Source organism: Rhinatrema bivittatum, chromosome 7 (assembly GCF_901001135.1).
Source record: "Rhinatrema bivittatum chromosome 7, aRhiBiv1.1, whole genome shotgun sequence".
NCBI lineage: Eukaryota > Metazoa > Chordata > Amphibia > Gymnophiona > Rhinatrematidae > Rhinatrema > Rhinatrema bivittatum.
In genome coordinates, this window is record NC_042621.1 from 187,407,520 (window position 1) to 187,431,373 (window position 23,854).

The following is a 23,854-nucleotide window of genomic DNA, read 5'->3' on the forward strand; positions in this document are numbered from 1 at the left end:
GTAGGGCAAAGTGTTCATTCCAGAGCAGAGATTTAGAAACTGTGGAATTAGTTACAGTATTTGCAGAAGATGGTGCGCCCAACTGTGTGGTCTATCTTCGGACCCTGGAGTACATGGTGGCAACTATGGAATTAGTTCCATGGACCAGGGCCCACAGACCTCTTAAGAGGGCCCCTACATTCTCGATGGAATCCCCAGTCCCATGACTACTTGGTTCGGTCTCCTATTCCCAGGACAGTCAGTCAGAGCTTGCGGTGGTGACTTCAGTATGCACGTGTGACCAAAGGAGCAGAACTGGTGCCTCCTGTCTGGATGGTAGTGACCATGGATGTGAGTCTCCAAAGATGGGGAGCTCATTGTCAGGAATCCGTGGCCCAGAGGCAATGATCTCCTGAGGAGGTGAACTGGTCCATCAATTGTGTGGAAACTCGAGTGATTCAGTTGGCGCTTCTAGAGTTTTTCCTGCGGTTGGTCAGTCAGGCAGTTCGAGTGATGTCAGACAGTGCCAGAGCAGTAGCCTATATAAATCACCAAGGGGGCACCCGGAGTCAACAGATACTTTTGGAAATGGATGTTCTTCTACCATAGGCTCTGTCAGCATCTCATACAGCAGGCATGGACAATCTTCAATCTGAGTACCTCAGTTGTTATGCTCTAGATCTGGGAGAGTGAAGTCTGTCAGATGAGGCATTTGATCTGATTATTTCCAAATGGGGTCAACCACTTCTGGTTTTGATGGTAAGCAGTTTAACTGCAAATGTGTGTCAGTTTTACAATGGCTGGAGAGATCTGCAATCAGCCGGAATAACTGCTGTGGTTTAGGATTGGCTGTAGAAGGAGGTGCTATATATGTACTCTCCTTGGGCCATGTTCAGCAGGATTCTTCAAACAATAGCTGACCATCCAGGCCTGGTTCTTATGGTGGCCGCAGAGGCCTTGGTATGCATATCTGAGGCATCTGTTGAATGGTAATTTACTTCGTCTTCAGGTGCACAAGAATCTGTTTTGTCAGGGACCAATCTTACAGCAGGCTCTGGATCAATTGTGTCATAAGGTTTGCCCCTTAAGAGGGCACACTTGTTGAAGAAAGGATATTCCATGGCAGTGAAAATGTTTCTGAAGTTGTGGACTCTCTACCTGGGTAACATCAAGCTAGGTTGAGAGAACCTTGCCCAAATCTCATCTTGGAGTGAGTTTCCTCACTCCGAAGGCCAGCAAATCTTCACAAGAGACCACTGTTCTGTTTGTAGGTGTCACGTAGAATGTCAAAGTTGCCCCTAACCCCCTACACTCTTATCTAATCCCCACCTCGAGTTACTAGGTGGGCCTACCATAGGGATACAAATACCTACGTATGGGCTGATATTTGGGTCTGGCAAGTGAGGAATGGTGCTCTGAGAGGAAGGGAGTTCCGAGTTAAGCCTCGGTGCCTCTAATCCTAGAATTTCTGCAGAAGGGTATAGAAAAGAGGCTGGCCCTTAATATTCTGAAAGTGTTCTATCTTGCTATAGGGGTCGCATTTGGGGTTGGCTCTTATCTTCTTGAAGGGTCCTGCTTCTTGAAGGGTGTTAAGAACATTTGCCCTCCTCTTCGTATTCTGGTTCCTCTTTAAATCTTAATCTGGTTTTATTGTTTTTGGCGGGACCTCTCTTTTCACCTCTTAGGCACATTTTTTTTTGTAATTGCTCACCTTGAAAACTGTGTTCTTGGTCAACATTTATTTGGCGCAAAGGATTTCATAATTACAAGCACTTTCTTGCAGAGAGTCCTCTCTGATGATTGCTCAAGACAGGTTTTAGCTTCAGACTGTACCTTCCTTTTTGCCAAAGGTGGTCTCTAATTTTCACCTGAATCAATTGATTTCCTTGCCTCTGTTGGTCAAGCAGAGAGATGAGGAGGAGCATGAGCTTCTTCTTTCTCTTGATGTAAGTTGGCATCGTTTGCAATATCTTAAGTTTACTACTATGTTTCGGAGATCTGATCATCTTTTTATTCTTTATGGTGGAGTAAAGAAAGGAAAGGTGACTTCTCGGGCTACAGTGGCACACTGGATTAAGGAAGTGATTATGGCGACCTATGTGGAAGCGGGAATGCCTTTACTAAAACAGACCCAAGCTCATTCTACAAGAGCACAGGCTACTCCTTGGGCCGACCAACAGTGGTATCTCTCTCCTCTGGAGATTTGTAGAGTGGCAATGTGGTTTTCCCTGCATACGTTTTCAGACATTATCAGCTAGACATTAAAGTTCAGGAGGATACTTCGTTTGCAACAGCAGTGCTGTGGAGGGCTCAGGCAGAATCCCACCCTATGAGGAGGTAGCTTTGGTATATTCCATGTGAAGAGACTGGCTTGACTGGATGAAGAGAGAGGTGAAATTACTACTTACCTGATAATTTCTTTTCCTCTAGGACAGTCAGGCCAGTCCCTGCTCCCGCTCTATGCTGCCTGCTATTGTTATCTGTATGTTTTGGAATATATAATTTCAGAGAAGTTAACGCATTTTCTGTAGGTCAGGTCAGAGATTGACCTCTTTGGTAAGTAGTTTTTTGATGCCTTTTCCTTTTACTGTTTCTGGCTTCCTTATCATTTTGTACATGTCGGAGAAAAAAAAAAGAAGGAATTAATGTTGTTGAATTTGACTATTGTTCAGGTTGTCCACAGTTAGCTTTTTCAGGAATACTGGCAGGCTGATGTCAACACAGAGGGTATATAAGGGTGATATCAGCGAGTCTGTTGATCTCTGTCTCCATCTGCTGGTTGGCATGTATAACCTATGTGTACGGACTGGCCTGACTGCCCTAGAGGAAAGGAAATTATCAGGTAAGTAGTAATTTTACTATAAAGTGTGTTTGTGATATGCTTTATTAAATAGGTCTCTTAGGGAATTAAGTTTCTAAAGTGGCCCCTTTGAAAATTGATTAGGGCTGGGCACCTAAATATAGGGGCCTATTTGTATTAGGTACCTAGAGTAAGATACCTAAAAAGTGGGTGGCTGTGAGGGTGGAGTTAGGGCACTGAACAAAATATAGGCACTTAGCACTGATTTTTTGGCACTAGTCCCCCTAACTTTATTCCCTAAATTTAGGAATATGAATTAAAGCCCTAGATTTAGGTATTTTGAGTAAAAAATGTAGGTACCTAAATTCAGCTGAAAATATCCCTAAATGTTTTTGACATCACTTAAATTTCACTACTGTCAAAGTGGTTGTAGTGTCACAAACACAAGCTTATAATTATATTATTTCTCTTTTTAAAACAGTGTCTGAATATATATGTACATTGTCTGATTGCTGAACATAGAACTGCCTAATAGACTGATGCTTTTGTTTGTTTGTATTTTTCAAAAGTACATCAACTGAAGATTCACAATCAGAAATTCATTCAAACTTGTGTGAAAAACAAAAGAGCTATGACTATCTGTCCATCCATTCTACTCAGCATGCTGCCTGGAGTAGGTAGAATATTAACATAGGATTTTATATCAGTTTTGGAGTTTGGGTTTTGGTACAAAGCATCAGATCAATAAAAAGAAAAGTTGCATTTATTGTGCACTGACCAGAGTTTCAAAACCTCGCATGGTGAACTGAACACCTGTAGACTTTGTAGCAATCATGCTGGCAAAAGTGACAGCACTGATTAATCTATGGGGGGGGGGGGGGGGGGTGTTGTTTAGTCAGTAGCTCTGCAAGCAAACTTAGGACCTGATTTACTATGAGAATAACTTTCAAACAAATGTGTGGTAGAGTATATGGGCATATATGGCTGTGAGCAGATATACGCAAGTATTTTATAACCCAAGCATATGATATATGCTCATTTTTATGCACATAAAGGTTTTGAATATTCACTTCTATGGTGCTTCTGCCATTTTATATCTATGGGAAAAATGTTTACAGGTGAATTTTCAAAGGAGTTAATGCATGTAAATTTAACACACTATCATAGCAATTTTCAAAAGCCAATTAACTACGTTAAGTGCACTTAACACATGTAAAACCTACTGATAATTCAATGGCATATATTGTATCAACTTTCAAAAGCCCACTTACATGGGTAAAGTGCATTTATAAATGTAAAACCCAGTTTTAAGCATGTAAATGCTTTTTAAAATCAGGCCCTATGTAAATTAGGTCCTTGGTATGTGGAAACTTCAAAAAGTTAAATAATATTGTGAAAGTAAAGCTTTTAAAGTGAATAATATTGTTTTTGAAACCCTGTGTTTACAGTTTTCTTTTATAGATTTTTTAAGCCAAATAGAATGCTTAGACTTCATTGACTTCCCATAATTTCTGTGACTGAATAACTCATAGACACTGAGGCATTTTATTTCAGCTCAGTGGGAGTGTATTTGTTTTTGTTTTTTTTTAACTTTTGTAGCCTAATGTTTTGGAAGGTTGTAGACATAACAGGCATGATTTGTACAGAGATATTTAATGTTACTTCTTGGCACCAAGCTTATTGCTTGCATATTTTTTAATTTAAGCAGGTGAATCTTACCATAAAACATTACAAAATATTACTTGGGGATTATATTCCCAAAGCAACCTTCACATTAGCAGCTCTCTTTCACTTTTAATGTCATATTGTTATATTATTTATGCATCAGTTTTATTTATTAAGTTCTACTTCATTTTCAGTTTTTGTTTTATTTATTTATTTATTTATTTATTTATTTATTTATTTAGTACTTTTATATACTGACATTCATGATACAAATCATATCAGATTGGTTTATATGGAACTTAGGATTTGAAAAAAAAAATTAACCATAACATAGAAGAAGAGGTAAAAGTTACAATAAAACAGGGTGAAATGGAACTGGGAGAAGAGGAAGCTGTAGTAGATAGATAACTCGGTGACTATAACAGACTATTTACAATGTTTGAGAAGGCATGCTTTGCTCAGTTACATCATATATATATCACTATATACATCTATCAACATTGTTTATCACTGATAAATATTTGCCTTATTTAAGTTTGATATTTGGTATATATTGTTTATGTAATTACAAATTCCATTTGACATCCTGGAGAAAAATATACTGATAAATCTTCTACATTTTCAAGTACACTGTCCTGTTTCTTTGCATTCTGATTGATGAAATTGTTCCATTATCTGATTTGGATTGACATCAATAACTTATTGCTATTGCTGTGGATGAATTGGTAAAAAAAATACATTAGTATATTGTTTTAATAGAAATTAGTAAATGAATTAACAATGAAATATATTGCTTGTATTATTTAGGCTAATTATATATTGATTTTAATTATGTATTGATCTGTTGATTGGAAAATTCATACATAAACTGATAATGGTTTGATATATTTATGCATTCCTTGAAATATATTGATGTATAGATTGACTGATTTACTATATAAAGTGATATATAGAATAATAGAATTAAATGATTGATTCCACTTTCAGGTTCATTAAATAGCTCAATAGACAATCCTGTAACTGAAGCAGAAAGAGAAATAATTTGTGTAAGCCTGAAGAGAGACCCTACATATGGATTTGGTAGGTAACCTGTACAATTCTGGTGTGTATCATAGGTGACCTTGGTATAGTGGTGACCAGTGAGATATTAAACTACATAGGCAAAATATTTGTAGGGAGCACCAGGCAGCTGTGTCCTCCCTGTTGCTCTCTGTCCCCATTAGAGATCCTCATTCCCATTTACCCCTTGCAGTATCAGATTGTGCAGTCAAGGTTTTGATGGATTCTGGCATGTAGCCTTAGTTTTGCTCACAACTGACCCGGCCTGTAGAGAGGAAACTACATTGTATTACCAGGGTTTGAGTCTCAAATTCCTCTTGTGCAGGCAGTCATGGTAGTAGTCTGGCTCTAGCAGATATGTAGCAGAGAGGTGGGGAGATTGTACATGTGAATTTTTCAGGAAACTGCCTACCCTGACTAATAGAATAAGTGGCTTGCTACAACATAACTCTGTGACTGGGAGTACAAACATCAGGGTGACACCAGGGAAGTGCAGATGTCCATTACAGAATATATTTTCAAAAGCTTAGTTGGAAGGTATGCACATAACTTGGGTTTTATGCTGTAATGTGTTTTTTCAGCCATCTAAAATTGTGTGTAAAATTCCATTACATGCAAAAATTTACCTGTACAAAACAAAGACATTTTTTGGGAAGAGTTAAAGATATTCACAATCAACATGTGTCTATATTTTATTTGAAATATGTTTGGCTTTGTGCATGATCACTTTAAGGCAACTCTTTGAGCATAGGTACGCATTGGGGTAGATTTTATAAATTTGCGCAGACGTGTACTCTTGTTCGCGCACCAGGCACGAACAAGAGTACGTGGGATTTCAATAGATACGCGCGTAGCCGAGCATATCCATTAAAATCCGGGGTCGGCGTTCGGAAGGCTGCCCAAAATCGGCAGCCTGTGTGCGCCGAGCCGCGCAGCCTGCCTCCGTTCCCTCCAAGGCCGCTCCGAAATCGGGTTTCCTTCCACCCCCCCCCCCGCATCCCCCCCCGCATCCCCCCCCGCACCTTCACCCCCCTTCCCGTACTTAACCCACCCCCCCAGCCCTATCTAACCCCCCTACCTTTGTTGAACAAGTTACGCTCGAGGCAGGCATAACTTTGCGTGCGCCGGGCGGGCTGCCGCACACCTTATTCCGGTCCGGGGGCTGGTCCGGAGGCCGCGGCCATGCCCCCGAAATGCCCCCGGATGACGCGCCGGCCACGTCATGCCTCCCCAACACGCCCCCAGATAACGTGCCGGTCGCGACACGCCCCCCTGACATGCCCCCCCCCCCCAGGAAAGCCCCGGGACTTACGCGCGTCCCGGGACTTTGCGCGCGCTGGAAGCCTATGCAAGATAGGCTCGGTGCGTGCAGGGGGGTTTGGGGTAGGTATTCGGGGGTTACACACGTAATGTACGTGTGTAACCCTTTGAAAATCTACCCCACTGTGTATAACTGTGTTTGCACATTCCATGCTAAATAAAGTTTAGGGAGCAATTTTCAAAACTTCCCACGATGGTTTAAAGTCTGTTGGTACTTTTTCCCACGAGATTGCATCAGTTTTGTAAAAGAAAAGTATGAACATACGTTCCTTTGAAAATTGCCATAGGAAAAAGTACCCGCAGATATTTGCACCCATTTTCTGCAGGTACTTATTTTATCCTTGAAAAATGACATGCATCGATTTGAAAATTAAACCTAGATACATTGGGGTAGATTTTATAAATCTGCGCCCCGCGCGTACTTTTGTTCGGGTACCAGGCGCAAACAAGAATACGCGGGATTTTAATAGATACGCGCGTATCCATTAAAATCCGGGGTCGGCGCGTGCAAGGCTGCCCAAAATCGGCAGCCTGCGTGTGCCGAGCCGCGCAGCCTGCCTCCGTTCTCTCTGAGGCCGCTCCGAAATCAGAGCGGTCTCGGAGGGAATTTACCTTCCGCCTCCCCCCACCTTCCCCTCCCTTCCCCTACCTAACCCACACCCTCAGCCCTATCTAAACCCCCCCCCCCCACCTCTTGTTGTACAAGTTACGCCTGCCCGAAGCAGGCGTAACTTGTGTGCACCGGGCCGGCCGCCGGCGCGCAATTCCCAGGCCCGAGATCCATTTCAGAGGCCTCGGCCACGCCCCCAAAATGCCCCCGGGCCATAACCACGCCCGCGACCCCGCCCCCAAATGATGCGCTGCTGCGATACCCCCCCCCCCCCCCCCAGGAAAGCCCCGGGACTTACGCGCGTCCCGGGGCTTGTGCGTGCCGCCGAGCCTACTTAACATAGGCTTGGCGCGCGCAGGGGGTACTTCGGCCAGGTTTTCGGGGGGGTACACGCATATCTTACACACGTACCCCTTTGAAAATCTGGCCCATTATTTCCTCCATGACATAAGCACGTTCCCAGGAATGTCTATCCTGAATACTGGCAAAACTGCATGTCTTGTTGATCCCTGCACATGAACAATTTTCTAACAACCAATTTACCCGAGTAGACATCTTTAGAAAATTGCCCTTCCAGGGTATGCACCAAAACATGTGCACTAACATGGGATCCTTATGATCATATCGGGTAATTTTCAAAGGAAAACATAAATTTAACTGTAACATATTATCGTAGCAATTTTCAAAAGCCCATTTACCTGCACTAAGGTAAATTTTAAAAAGCTGCGTGCAAAAACAGCACATGTGTGAGTAAGTGCTATTTTAAAAACTGCAACATATGTGTGTGTATCACAGGGACCATGAGTAAATTTGTGTGGGAAAATAAGGGGCAGACCAGGACCTGGGCAGGTGCATTCTGGGGAGGGGGCCAACATGTACGCATGTAAGTTGCTACTTTAAAACCTGCCAACGTGGTGCGCATCAGTTTTTTTATTTGTGCATATTTACTTCTGTTCAATATCAGATGTAAGTGATCATAAACAACTTGGAAGTGAAAAGTTGACTGGGTGAGTGGTCTGGAAGACATGAGGGGAGTTCAGTGTGAAGGCCTCTGCACTCAGGCAGGCCATTCCACACCAGTGTGGGTTAAGCACTTCTATCAGCAGATGGAGACAGAGATAACTGACTCGCTGACGTCACCGACATATAGCCCTGCCCCAACAGCAGCCTGTCAGTATTCTCCATCTCCAGCAGATGGTGAACATTCAACTCTCTAGTGGGGATTGCCTATAAAAAATAAAATAGAATAGAATAAGAAGAAAGAAGCTGAAAGTTGCACTGCCGGGAGTGTATTAGGTTCAGGTGAAGTCAAGGGCGGTCGAAGTTGCTTCCCATAGACGACGAGGAAAGGCGAACTTCCAGTAGCAGCATGCGTGTGATTATTATACGAGAACTCCGCCCACGGGAGTAGCTTGGGCCAATTATCTTGTCGTTCATTCACGAACGAACGGAGAAAAGTCTTCAAGGTTCGGTTAGTCCATTCCGTTTGCCCATTACTCTGGGGATGGAACGCAGACGAAAGACTAAGTTGCACATTGAAGCGTTTGCAAAGTGCTTTCCAGTATTGAGCAGTAAACTGTGGTCCTCGATCGGAGACTATATCCTGCGGGAGACCGTGACGTTGGAAAATATGCTGAGTGAAGAGGTTAGCCAGGTCAGGTGCAGAAGGCAACTTTGGCAAGGGGACAAAGTGCGCCATCTTGGAGAATCGGTCTACGGTCATCCAAATGACCGAATTACCTCCCGAGATGGGAAGATCCACGACAAAGTCAGTGGAGATGTGTGTCCAAGGCTCCCCTGGGATGGGCAATGGTTGCAACAGGTCCCTGGGCCTCCCGATTAGCGGCTTTTGAATGGCGCAGGTAGGGCAAGAGCCCACAAAAGCTTGGGCGTCCTGTGTCACTGTTGGCCACCAGTAGAATCGGTTCAACAAGTCTAAGGTCCCTTTACAGCCAGCATCGCCCCCAGTGAGGGAGTCATGGACCCAAGTGAGAACTGCTCTCCGGGAGCGACGTGGAACGACGGTCTTCCCTTGGGAGGACACCAAGTTTGCTGCAAGGCTCACTTTCACAGGATCCAAAATATACTGAGGAGTGTCAAGAGTCTTTTTGACCTCAGAGGAGCGCGAGACCGCGTCAGCTCAAACATTCTTAGAGCTGGGTCGATAGCGTAAGGTAAAGTCGAACCGATCAAAAAACAGCAACCACCAGGCTTGCCTTGGGTTCAGGCATTGGGCTTGCTTCAAGAATGCTAAGTTGATCGGTGTAAATCGTAACCGGATGGTTGGCTCCCTCAAACCACTGTCTCCATTCCTCCAGGGCAAGTTTCACGGCTAGCAACTCTTTATCACCGACACAGTAGTTGCTCTCTGCCGGGGAGAATTTCTTCGAGAAATATGAACAGGGTAACAATTGTCCAGAATCAGAGTACTGGCTCAGCACGGCCCCCATGGCCACATTGGAGGAATCCACTTCCACCACAAAGGGCCAGCTGGGATCCGGGTGACGAAGGCAAGTGTCTAACAAGAACGCTTCCTTAAGGGCCTCGAAGGCTTGGCAGGCGGGAGCTGGCCAATCCACCACGTTGTCCCCCTTTCGGGTGAGGGCAGTCAACGGGGGCCACAATACGGGAATACTTAGGAATAAAGTGACGGTAGAAATTGGAAAAACCCAGGAAGCGTTGCAACGCTTTAAGGCCCTTTGGCCGGGGCCAATTCTTAATTGCCACTACTTTCTCAGGATCCATTTGAAAGCCTGTTGCAGAGATTATGTAGCCCAGGAACGGCAGGGACGTCTTCTCAAAACTACATTTTTCCAGTTTTGCATACAGACCATGCTCCCTGAGTATTTGGAGCACTTGACGGACATGCTGATGGTGTGAAGGCAGGTCCTGGGAGTAGACTAGCACATCATCGAGGTAAACAAATGCGCAGGTGGTCAGAAGGTCCCGTAACACCTCATTCATAAGGTGCTGGAACATCGCTGGGGCATTACATAAGCCGAAAGGCATCACAAGATACTTGTTATGCCCATTTCTGTATTAAAAGTGGTTTTCCACTCGTCTCCGGGATGAATTCTGACTAAGTTGTAAGCACCTTGTAAGTCCAACTTTGTGAAAATCTTCGCTCCCTGGAGCCTATCGAGGAGCTCCGGGATTAATGGGAGTGGATAACGGTCTTGCTTAGTAATGGAATTTAGGCCTCAATAGTCTATACATGGTCTCAGCGAGCCGTCCTTGCTGACAAAGAAGAAGCCTGCCCCTGCAGGCGACTTGGACGGGCGAATAAACCCCTTAGCCAAATTCTCTGAAATATACTCGGACATGGCCCGGGTTTCCGGTAATGATAAGGGATACACCCTTCCTCGAGGGGGCATAGTACCAGGTAACAGGTCTATAGCACAATCATACGGACGATGCTGCGGAAGGATGAAATTACCTCTGGCTCCAGAATCCAGGAACGCAATCGTTTCAATGGACCTTCCAGGGTATTCCAGGGTAACAGGCACAGTACATTGAGGAGCTGTAGCACAGCCTAGGAGGAGCTCCTCTAACCTCCTAGGCTTTGGCGTTTTCCGCACACTCCTGGCAGCGTGCCAAGAAGTGGCCCTTCTGACCACAATACAAGCACAACTTCAACGAATGGCGACATTGCCTCTCTTCAACAGAGAGCGGGGCCCGACCCAGCTGCATGGGTTCGCAGGTGGGAGCATCTGGACGAGAAGTCTTGGGAGAAGGCACAGGTCTCGCCGACACAGCAGCAGGACTGTGGCGAGAGGAGCGCTGCTCTTTGGCCCGTTGTTGTAGGCGGCGGTCAATGCGAGCAGTGTTGAGGTCCTCCGGCAGATCTCGAGCAGCAATCTCATCCTTTATGCGTCCGGAGAGGCCCTCTAAAAAGATGGCCTTAAGACTACCATCCTGCCAACCTACTTCCTGGGCTAAAGTCCGGAATTCCATAGCATAATCTGTCAAGGAGCGAGCCCCCTGACGGAGTTGCAGCAGATCAGAGGTAGCCGAGGCTACTCGGGCGGGCTCATCAAAGGCCTGTCGAAAGTTCGAGATGAACTGTTGTAAGTTCGTTAGCGAGGAATCATTATTTTCCCAAAGGGGAGAAGCCCATATTAAGGCTTTCCCATCAAGCAGGGACAGGATATATGCCACTTTCACCACATCCGAGGGGAACTGCCGGGGCAACAGAGAGAACCGTATAAAACATTGGTTCAGAAAGCCGCGGCAGGTCCTTAAATCACCAGCTAACGAGAGGGTGCCGGCAGCTGAGTCACTGAAGAGTCTTGACCCTCAGGTGCTGGTTCTGGGGCAGACAAGGCCCTGGCATCCAATCGGGCCGATAACTCCCCTACCGAACCAGTAAGGACCTCGAGGTACTATTGTTGATACTGCAGCTGCTGGGCCAACCCTGGCAGGTCCAAGGGGACAGGCACATTCGCCGAGTCCATGGCCTTGCAATCTGTTATGGAAGTCTCAGTTTAGTGGACCCTTGGGCCGACCTGCAGGAGACTGGGAAAGGTGGTCAATGTCTCTAGTAGGGATGTGAATCGTGTCCTCGATCGTCTTAACGATCGATTTCGGCTGGGAGGGGGAGGGAATCGTATTGTTGCCGTTTGGGGGGGGTAAAATATCGTGAAAAATCGTGAAAAATCGTGAAAAATCTAAAAATCGAAAAATCGCAAAACCGGCACATTAAAACCCCCTAAAACCCACCCCCGACCCTTTAAATTAAATCCCCCACCCTCCCGAACCCCCCCCAAATGACTTAAATAACCTGCGGGTCCAGCGGCGGTCCGGAACGGCAGCGGTCCGGAACGGGCTCCTGCTCCTGAATCTTGTTGTCTTCAGCCGGCGCCATTTTCCAAAATGGCGCCGAAAAATGGCGGCGGCCATAGACGAACACGATTGGACGGCAGGAGGTCCTTCCGGACCCCCGCTGGACTTTTGGCAAGTCTCGTGGGGGTCAGGAGGCCCTCCACAAGCTGGCCAAAAGTTCCTGGAGGTCCAGCGGGGGTCAGGGAGCGATTTCCTGCCGCGAATCGTTTCCGTACGGAAAATGGCGCCGGCAGGAGATCGACTGCAGGAGGTCGTTCAGCGAGGGTTCCAGCGCCTCGCTGAACAACCTCCTGCAGTCGATCTCCTGCCGGCGCCATTTTCCGTACGAAAACGATTCGCGGCGGGAAATCGCTCCCTGACCCCCGCTGGACCTCCAGGAACTTTTGGCCAGCTTGTGGGGGGCCTCCTGACCCCCACGAGACTTGCCAAAAGTCCAGCGGGGGTCCGGAAGGACCTCCTGCCGTCCAATCGTGTTCGTCTATGGCCGCCGCCATTTTTCGGCGCCATTTGAAGACAACAAGATTCAGGAGCAGGAGCCCGTTCCGGACCGCTGCCGTTCCGGACCGCCGCTGGACCCGCAGGTTATTTAAGTCATTTGGGGGGGGTTCGGGAGGGTGGGGGATTTAATTTAAAGGGTCGGGGGTGGGTTTTAGGGGGTTTTAGTGTGCCGGCTCACGATTCTAACGATTTATAACGATAAATCGTTAGAATCTCTATTGTATTGTGTTCCATAACGGTTTAAGACGATATTAAAATTATCGGACGATAATTTTAATCATCCTAAAACGATTCACATCCCTAGTCTCTAGTATGTGGCAGGCAGGGAGGCAGATGTTCAGGCAGGACGTAGAGGTGCTCTTCACCCTGGAAGCTGGTATTCCCCCGGGAGGAGCCCGTAGGAGCTCAACCACTGGGACTTAGGCGGCTTCACCCTTGTGAGCCGAAGCCCCCGGGAGGAGCCCGTAGGGGCCCGGCCGCTTGGACTTAGGCGAGATGTTGATCAGGACTGGGAACTGGAACCAGACTAGGACAGTGGATAAGTACTGTAAGAGGACTCGGGTTCTGGAACCAGGCAGGAACTGTAGCAGGGCTCGGGTACTGGAACCAGGCAGGAACTGTAGCAGAACTCGGGTACTGGAACCAGGCAGAAACTGTAGCAAGACTCAGGTTCTGGAACCAGGCAGGAACTATAGCAGGCAAGCAGGAACCAAGCAGGTACTGTAGCAGGCAAGCAGGAACCAAACAGGTACTGTAGCGGGCAATCAGGAATGGAGCGAGCAGCAAGGCAGCTCACTCCGGGGCACACCGCAACAGGGAACCAGGAGGTAAACCCGTTGCAAGGCAAAGACTGAGTGTCCGCGGCCGGCTTATCAAGGCCGCGGCATCTGACGTCAGGAACTGGGCGGAGTCACCGCTGGCGGGAAACGGCCTAGAAAAGCGTCCAAGTGGCACGCGCGCATGCCTAGAAGCAGGGCATCCATGGGAAGCTTCCCGGCGATGCGGCCCCCACGGGGACGCCACCGAACAGGGTGCAAACTAGGCCTCCAGAAGCGGGAGTAGGTTCAGGAGCACGGAGGTAAGGGTCTGGTCGTGGCGCTCGCGGCCAGAACCGCAACACTTAATGCAGGTAAATGGGCTTTTGAAAACTGGTGTGATAATATGTTACAAGTACATTTACATTTTACTTTGAAAATTACCCTGTCAGTGTGCATTTAGTACATAGGTCTCCATAAGTAGGGATCTCATGTTAGCTTACCGAGGAGAGATGTTCACTAAGCACCATGGCACAAAAATTCATTTGAACTCAAAGCACGGCACGTCCAAATACAGGGAGATTCACTCGAAAGAGGCCCCAAATATTCTGTTGTAACTTACGTTAGGATGAAGCAATTGGAACCAAAAAAATATGCTGCATACCTTGACATATGTGTAATCTTTTGCATTACATGCAAAGCTAGAAGTGATTGCTGTTTTCCACCAGACCCATTTCAACGTGGTGCTCCATGTTCCTGAACACGTCTGCAAGCATTTCATGGGGAATAGCAGCAATTTCATGTTGGATATTTTCCTTCAAATCTTCCACAGTGCGAGGCATGTTCCGATAGAGTTTTCCTTTGAGCATATCCCAAAGGAAGAAGTGTGGTGGTGTCAGATCTGGCAACCGTGGTAGCCAAAGCTCCTTTGAAATTACCCTGTTGCTGAAAAAAGACTCAATTTCTGCTATGCTCTTTGTCGATGTGTGACACGATGCTCCATCTCGCAAACAGAGGTTAAACATCGTGACAGCTGTCTGACGCCTACCTCATCGCTCAGACGTGGGGGCATCCCGGCTTGTTCAAAGCTCCATATACTGAGGAGCACATTGCATGTTGTCTAATTCAGATTGCTTCGTCCTAGTGAGAGTTATTACAGAATATACCGTCCACCTGGTTACTGTGGAAGTTACACACTTCAAGCTTGCTGACACCCTCAAGGCTAAGATTAATATATCATTTTGGTTTCCACTTTGTTCGTTTGTGATTTAACTATTGTGGTTAACCACTGACACCCTTTGATTAAGCTGTAGACTTCAATTACCCCAATATTGACTGGGTAAATGTATCATCGGTACATGCTAGAGATATAAAGTTCCTGGATGGAATAAATGACATTTTAATGGAGCAATTGGTTCAGGAACCGACAAGACAGGGAGCAATTTTAGATCTAATTCTCAGTGGAGCACAAGATTTTGTGAGAGAGGTAACGGTGGTGGGGCCGCTTGGCAATATTGATCATAATATGATCAAATTTGAATTAATGACTGGAAGGGAGACAGTAAATAAATCCACGGCTCTCGTGCTAAACTTTCAAAAAGGAAATTTTGAGAAAATGAGAAAAATTGTTAGAAAAAACTGAAAGGAACAGCTACAAAGGTAAAAAGTGTGCAAGAGGCGTGGTCATTGTTAAAAAAATACCATTCTAGAAGCACAGTCCAGATGTATTCCACACATTAAAAAAGGTGGAAAGAAGGCAAACTGGCATGGTTAAAAGGGGAGGTGAAAGAAGCTATTTTAGCCAAAAGATCTTCATTCAAAAATTGGAAGAAGGATGCAACAGAAGAAAATAGGATAATGCATAAGCGTTGGCAAGTTAAATGTAAGACATTGATAAGACAGGCTAAGAGAGAATTTGAAAAGAAGTTGGCCATAGAGGGAAAAACTCACAGTAAAAACTTTTTAAAATATATCCGAAGCAGAAAGCTTGTGAGGGAGTCAGTTGGACTGTTAGATGATTGAGGGGTTAAAGGGGCACTTAGAGAAGATAAGGCCAACGTGGAAAGATTAAATGATTTCTTTGCTTCGGGGTTTACTGAAGAGGATGTTGGGGAGATACCCGTTCCGGAGAAGGTTTTCATGGGTAATGATTCAGATGGACTGAAGCAAATCACGGTGAACCTAGAAGATGTGGTAGGCCTGATTGAAAAACTAAAGAGTAGTAAATCACCTGGACCGAATGGTATACAGCCGAGGGTTCTGAAGGAACTAAAAAAATGAAATTTCAGACCTATTAGTAAAAATTTGTAAGCTATCATTAAAATCATCCATTGTACCTGAAGACTGGAGGATAGCTAATGTAACCTAGGGATGTGCAGAGGGACGCCATACGTTGCATTCGTCATTCGGATTCGTCGGGGAGCAAATGCGTTGCATTCGGCTGTATGGCGCCCCGATGCGTTAATACGGCGAATTCTATTTGTGTCCCGACTACAATTAAAATTTACTACAACCCCCCACCCTCCTGACCCCCCCAAGACTAACCAAAACTCCCTGGTGGTCCAGCGGGGAGTCCGGAAGCCATCCCCTGCACTCTCACACCCTCTGTGCCGGTTTCATCAGGGCGCCGATAGCCTGATGTCCTACCATGTGACAGGGGCCATCTTGCGCTCCTACCATGTGACAGGGGCTGACCAATGGCACCGGTAGCCCCTGTGACATAGTATGGGCAAAGGCTATCAGTGCCATTTTGAGTACTGGCATCGGACGGCCGGAGTGCAGGAGGTCGCTCCGGGACCCCCGTTGGACCCCCAGGGACTTTTGGCCAGCTTGGGGGCCCTCCTGACCACCACAAGACTTGCCAAAAGTACAGCGGGGGTCCGGGAGCGACCTCCTGCATGCCGGCAGTCCGATGCCAATATTCAAAATGGCGCCGATCGCCTTTGCCCTCCCTATGTCACAGGGGCCGACCTTCGGTACCTGTGACATAGAGAGGGCAAAGGCGATCGGCGCCATTTTGAATATTGGCATCGGACTGCCGGCGTGCAGGATGTCACTCCCGGAATCCCGCTGGACTTTTGGCGTCTTGTGGGGGTCAGGAGGCCCCCCCAAGCTGGCCAAAAGTCCCTGGGGGTCCAACGGGGGTCCCGGAGCGACCTCCTGCACTCCGGCCGTCCTATGCCAGTACTCAAAATGGCACCGATAGCCTTTGCCCATACTATGTCACAGGGGCTACCGGTGCCATTGGTCAGCCCCTGTCACATGGTAGGAGCACAAGATGGCGCCGATGGCCATGTGACAGGGGCTGACCAATGGCACCGGTAGCCCCTGTGACAAAGGCTATCGGCCCGTGATGAAACCGGCACTGAGGGTGTGAGTGCAGGGGATGGCTCCCGGACCCCCCGCTGGACCACCAAGGAGTTTTGGTAAGTCTTGGGGGGGTTCAGGAGGGTGGGGGGTTTGTTTAAATTTTTATTTAGGTGGCCGTATAATTCGGCGAATATTCGTGTATTCGTGGGGAATCGCTATACGTTTCGCTTCCCCACGAATACTACGAATAGTGCAGTATACGTTGTGGATCGCCAATACGGCGAAAACGAATGCACACCCCTAATGTAACCCCAATATTTAAAAAGGGCTCCAGGGGCGATCCAGGAAACTACAGACCAGTTAGCCTGACTTCAGTGCCAGGAAAAATAGTGGAAAGTGTTCTAAATATCAAAATCACAGAACATATAGAAAGACATGGTTTAATGGAACAAAGTCAGCATGGCTTTATCCAAGGCAAGTCTTGCCTTACAAATCTGCTTCACTTAATAAACATGTGGATAAAGGTGAACTGGTAGATATAGTGTACTTGATTTTTCAGAAGGCGTTTGACAAAATTCCTCATGAGAGGCTTCTAGGAAAAGTAAAAAGTCATGGGATAGGTGGCGATGTCCTTTCGTGGATTACAAACTGGCTAAAAGACAGGAAACAGAAGTAGGATTAAATGGACCATTTTCTCAGTGGAAGGGCGTGGGCAGTGGAGTTCCTCAGGGATGTGTATTGGGACCCTTACTTTTAAATATATTTATAAATGATCTGGAAAGAAATACGACGAGTGAGGTAATCAAATTTGCAGATGATACAAAATTGTTCAGAGTAGTTAAATCTAGGGATGTGAATCGTTTTAGGACGATTAAAATTATCGTCCGATAATTTTAATATCGTCTTAAACCGTTATGGAACACAATACAATAGAGATTCTAACGATTTATCGTTATAAATCGTTAGAATCGTGAGCCGGCACACTAAAACCCCCTAAAACCCACCCCCGACCCTTTAAATTAAATCCCCCCCCCTCCCGAACCCCCCCCAAATGAGTTAAATAACCTGCGGGTCCAGCGGCGGTCCGGAACGGCAGCGGTCCGGAACGGGCTCCTGCTCCTGAATCTTGTTGTCTTCAGCCGGCGCCATTTTCCAAAATGGCGCCGAAAAATGGCGGCGGCCATAGACGAACACGATTGGACGGCAGGAGGTCCTTCCGGACCCCCGCTGGACTTTTGGCAAGTCTCGTGGGGGTCAGGAGGCCCCCCACAAGCTGGCCAAAAGTTCCTGGAGGTCCAGCGGGGGTCAGGGAGCGATTTCCCGCCGCGAATCGTTTTCCTACGGAAAATGGCGCCGGCAGGAGATCGACTGCAGGAGGTCGTTCAGCGAGGCGCCGGAACCCTCGCTGAACGACCTCCTGCAGTCGATCTCCTGCCGGCGCCATTTTCCGTAGGAAAACGATTCGCGGCGGGAAATCGCTCCCTGACCCCCGCTGGACCTCCAGGAACTTTTGGCCAGCTTGTGGGGGGCCTCCTGACCCCCACGAGACTTGCCAAAAGTCCAGCGGGGGTCCGGAAGGACCTCCTGCCGTCCAATCGTGTTCGTCTATGGCCGCCGCCATTTTTCGGCGCCATTTTGGAAAATGGCGCCGGCTGAAGACAACAAGATTCAGGAGCAGGAGCCCGTTCCGGACCGCTGCCGTTCCGGACCGCCACTGGACCCGCATGTTATTTAACTCATTTGGGGGGGGGTTCGGGAGGGGGGGGATTTAATTTAAAGGGTCGGGGGTGGGTTTTAGGGGGTTTTAATGTGCCGGTTTTGCGATTTTTAGATTTTTAGATTTTTCACGATTTTTCACGATTTTTCACGATATTTTACCCCCCCAAACGGCAACAATACGATTCCCTCCCCCTCCCAGCCGAAATCGATCGTTAAGACGATCGAGGACACGATTCACATCCCTAGTTAAATCACAAGCAGATTGTGATAAATTGCAGGAAGAGCTTGTGAGACTGGAAAATTGGGCATCGAAATGGCAGATGAAATTTAATGTGGATAAGTGCAAGGTGATGCATATAGGGAAAAATAACCCATGTTATAGTTACACAATGTTAGGTTCCATATCAGGTGCTACCACCCAAGAAAGTGATCTAGGCGTCATAGTGGATAACACATTGAAATCATCGGTTTAGTGTACTGCGGCAGTCAAAAAAGCAAACAGAATGTTGGGAATTATTAGAAAGGGAATGGTGAATAAAACAGAAAATGTCATATTACTTCTGTATCGCTCCATGGTGAGACCGTACCTTGAATACTGTGTACAATTCTGGTCGCCGCATCTCAAAAAAGATATAGTTGCGATGGAAAAGGTACAGAGAAGGGCTACCAAAATGATAAGGGGAATGGAACAGTTCCCCTATGAGGAAAGACTAAAGAGGTTAGGACTTTTCAGCTTGGAGAAGATATGGCTGGGGGGATATGACAGAGGTGTTTAAAATCATGAGAGGTCTAGAAAGGTTAGCTGTGAATTGATTATTTACTCTTTCAGATAATAGAAAGACTAGGGGGCACTCCATGAAGTTATCATGTGGCACATTTAAAATTAATCGGAGAAAGTTTTTTTTCACTCAGTGCACAATTAAACTCTGGAATTTGTTGCCAGAGGATGTGGTTAGTGCAGTTAGTATAGCTGTGTTTAAAAAAGGATTGGATAAATTCTTGGAGGAAAAGTCCATTACCTGCTATTAATTAAGTTGACTTAGAAAATATCCACTGCTATTACTAGCAGTGGATATTTTCACTTCACCCTTCCCTACATCCTCCCGCGTCCCTTCTCCCCGGTATGCCGCCCCTTACCCTTCCGTCTCCTTCTTGGGCGTCCCTCTCCCCACCCTTTTGCATTAATATTCTTTTTCTCATGTAATTAGTTAGACTGCTTTGATTATCTGCTTTGTTAAAAATATGAATCTCTTCCTTTTCATTAACTTCTCCTATCCCTTTTAGCCTAATCCCTGTTAAACATGAAATTATTGTAAAGCTTGTTGCTATGTTATGTTACAATGTGAACCGAAGTGATGTTGCTAACGTGCCTCAGTATATAAAAAAAACCTTTAAATAAATAAATAAATAAATAAATAAATAAAATAGCAACAGTAACATGAAATAGACTTAGTTTTTGGGTACTTGTCAGGTACTTGTAGCCTGGATTGGCCACTGTTGGAAACAGGATGCTGGGCTTGATGGACCCTTGGTCTGACCCAGTATGGCATTTTCTTATGTTCTTATGCCTCTTTCGAGTGAATCTCCCTGACAATGATTTCTAGTTACTAAACAAGTGATGGCTATGCAGAATCTGAAGCAAGAGCGAAAGATACCCAAGGACTAATTATGGGAAACACTTAACAGGTAAAATGGTAAAATATGTACTTTCAGACATTATTGTTTTATAGGATTCAAGATCACTGGAGGAGAAAACCTGGGAAAATTAGACCTTGGAATCTTTATAACATCAGTGATCCCGGGAGGGCCTGCAGACAATGAAGGACGGATAAAACCAGGTAATCATCTTGGATTTAAGAAAATGACATGTTGAAATCTTGAGCTTGAGATTTTTACTCCATATGGTAATGATTTTTTTCTAGGGGGACGCCTAATATCCTTAAATAGTGTAAGTCTGGAAGGAGTCACATTCAGTGCTGCAATGAAAATCTTACAGAACTCTCCTGAGGAAGTACAACTGATTTTATCTCAATCAAAAGGTATAGTAAGCAGCCTATCGGTGTATTGTTTTTTGGTATAGTAAAGCAGGAATACTGCAAAATGCTTAAATATAGTTTCATTTTTACTAGTGATTTGAAGACTTGCTTTCCTGAACAGGGCTGGTCCAAGGGTATTTGGTGTCCTAGGCAAACCTTCAATAATGCACCTTACCTCCCCTATTTACCAATTAATGGCAGTTCTAGCACAGCGCTCACTCCTAACTATGGCAGTATTCCCTTCTTTGACAGTGTGGGCTCTGGCATAGCGACTGTCTGGGATACTGGTAGGATTTTGCCCCCCCCCGGTGCTCTAGGCAACTGCCTAGTTTGCCTAATAGAAGCACCGGCCCCTTTCCTGAAGAAATTCAGTTTAGAGTTAGTACTGTTGATTTTTTTCTAGTTATTTAATTCAATTTCTTCTGTAGGACGGTGGTTAAAACTAGTACGAATTAGCCAACACTGATCTTTCTGTTCATTATGATGCATTCCTGTGTATCTCCCCAGTTTCTTATATAGGGATATGGTATGAGGATAACCGAAGGCCAGAGCTTCTATTACTGGATAGTATTAGATCATGAGTGAGAGGTAAATCTTAGGAAAAATCAGAGCTAATTATACTATATACAATGGGGAAAATCTGGGACTGACTGTAGTTCAGTTTGTCTTATAATCTGGAACCATCTGATTTCCAATTCAGTTTATTTTCTCTCTTGTTCTTTTTTGAAGGTACATGTGATAAAACGTTTGTTGACAGAAAAATGTTGCAGATACAAACCAGAAACTGCAGCTCAGAGATCTGTACTGCAGGAAGCAGAAGAAACAGTCAAACATCTTATACAAAACAAAAAGAAATACATCACGATTTTAAACAGAATGTAAATACAGATGAATTAGAGGAGGTTCCTTCAATGAGTCTAGTGGCCAAATCAAGTCCTCCAGTTGCATTCTTATCAGTTCATGACACAGATACCAAGGTAAGTGCTGGGTTTTTGTTGCAGATTAGTTTTTCCTTCTAGTTTTCTTCTTCTCCTACTTCCTGGTCTAATCATGACCCATCTCAGCCTTACAAACAAATTGTTAGTAGGAGATAAGAATCAAAGGTACCATAGAACCTGCATGTTTGGCATCTATGGATTTAATATTGCTTCCTGCTAAATTCTTCTAACAGTGAGCAGCTAACCAAGATCATAAGGGTCTCTACTTCCTCTACCCTATCCCAGAGCACAAACATAGTGGGGTTCCACTGAGATTTTCTAGTAATAAACCAAAAGGCATAGCTGCAAAGCAACTCTTTTTTTCCTCAATTCCCTCATGTCTTAACTGTGTTTCTAGTCTCCACTGGCATAAGAACTGTGATTGGGTTCAGATCCCAAACCCTGCAAGAACATAACTCTGCTTCAGGACAGCTTTACGGAGGGAAGAGTTTGTCATCCTACTGCATAACTCACAAAGCAGCCTGCAAAAATTCAAAGAAGGGATAGCTGACCTCCATGCCTCTTCTTTTCTCCCCACTCCAATGGGCCCAGAGAAGGGGATCCTTAGCCTGCTTTCATTGGCCTCTTCCCCTCTCTCCTCCAGACCCCAGGGCAGGGATGACTAGCTTGCCCATGAGTCTTTTCTTTTCCTCTCCTCCCTGGGTCCAGGGCAGGGATTCCTGAACCTTATGGGATAATGTCAAGTACTCTTTCTGAAAATATCTGAACCATTTTTGTACTGCATCTATAAATATCTGATGATCATGTTCTTAACAGTATAGGTGAGATCCTTGTTAATATATAGTTAGATAATGTTACATGAAAGATCACATTAAATCATATATTCTGGGATTTTATAAATTTGACTGCTTTGGTTGCTATTTTCAAAGTCACGTTATGCATTGCTTCAACAGGCACATAATCAAGCCACAGACAGAAAATGTCTGTTGCATTTGTATTGTATTGGATTTCCTGCTTTTATCAAATTTGTTTTTCAATTTTTGGAAACAGGATAAGCCTGCACATTCATTACCAGCATCAGAAATAAAATCAGGAGACAAATATTGTGTGGAGCTGGTTAAAAGTGATGGAAGTCTTGGAATTAGTGTGACTGTAAGTTTTACTGCTGAGTTCAGAAATAATCAGTTGCATGTGATAGCACCATTACTCTACATACCGTTTCCAAACAGGTTGTATGCCCCAATGTCTTATCAAGAGAACATTTTACATTTATAACAGCCTGAATAAGGTACACCAATTTTCAAAGGGAAAGTGCTGAATGGAAATTTTATCAGCATTCCTTTGAAAATGCAAAATCCCTGCCCAACTCTGCACACAGGATTGCTTTTGCCCAGTGAGGGTTCACTTATGTGTGGACATGACCCACTCACTTATGTTTACCTGCATATCATGCAGGCAGTTTTGTAAAGGCCTATTTGTGCTTGTAAAACACTTTTTTTTATCTTCAGAAGTCCCTTTGAAAATTACTCTTATGTTGTATTTAGCAATATTGTACCATAAACATAGTTCAGAGATGAAAATGAGCAAATAATTCTATATGATTAACTTTTAGTTTAACTTACTGTAAATATTACTTTTGGTAATTATGAACCATTACACTTGTTTCTTTATTTATTTTGATTTATATTCCTCTTTTCCATACATGCATGCCCAGTCATGCTGATTACTGTCTTTTTGCATCTTAAAAGTTGAAATTGTTTATTGTAGGTTATGCATAAGCCCAAACAAATCCAAAGAGTATCATATGTTTCGGCATACAGTAAGGAATACAAAGTGCTGGGGCATCTATGAAATATGTTTCATCCCGAAAACTAGTTTTGTATGCTATCTTTCAAATATATGGTGCAAGTGCTATACTTTTTTTTTCTGAAGGTCTGCGTAATTAACATTTTAATTGCAAGTGTTGTATGTGGTTCTCTGGTGATGGAGCATACACATTAAGGAAGTAATTTTAAAAGGAGCTACATATGTAAATGTAACATGCTATCATTGCAATTTTAAAATCCATTTACGCACGTAAAGTGCACTTACACATGACTATCCTATGGACAATTCAATGGCATATATAGTAGCAATTTCCAAAAGCCCACTTACACGGGTAAAGTGCATTTACACATGTAAAACCCAGTTTTAAGCATGCAAATGCTATATTGTGTTCCCCACAGAATCACCTGAGGAACCTCCACAAAATATCCCCAGCTTCCTCAGATATTCTATAGTCCCCAGGGCTCCTCGGAACACTTGTATCTATCTGGTCTCCACAT

At 45.1% G+C, this 23,854-nt stretch overlaps 1 protein-coding gene across 1 annotated transcript in view; it reads left to right on the forward strand.

Annotated features, from left to right (window-relative positions):
- Positions 1–3,352: 3,352 nt before the first annotated feature.
- Positions 3,353–23,854, forward strand: part of LOC115095641 (tyrosine-protein phosphatase non-receptor type 20-like) — a 154,503-nt gene continuing 134,001 nt past the window's right edge. Inside the window, exons 1-6 of the mRNA XM_029609638.1 lie at positions 3,353–3,452; positions 5,432–5,524; positions 20,287–20,394; positions 20,479–20,595; positions 21,322–21,569; positions 22,581–22,682. Coding sequence (XP_029465498.1) covers positions 20,538–20,595; positions 21,322–21,569; positions 22,581–22,682 — 408 coding nt within the window. The 5' untranslated portion in view covers positions 3,353–3,452; positions 5,432–5,524; positions 20,287–20,394; positions 20,479–20,537. The remainder of the gene's footprint in view (positions 3,453–5,431; positions 5,525–20,286; positions 20,395–20,478; positions 20,596–21,321; positions 21,570–22,580; positions 22,683–23,854) is intronic.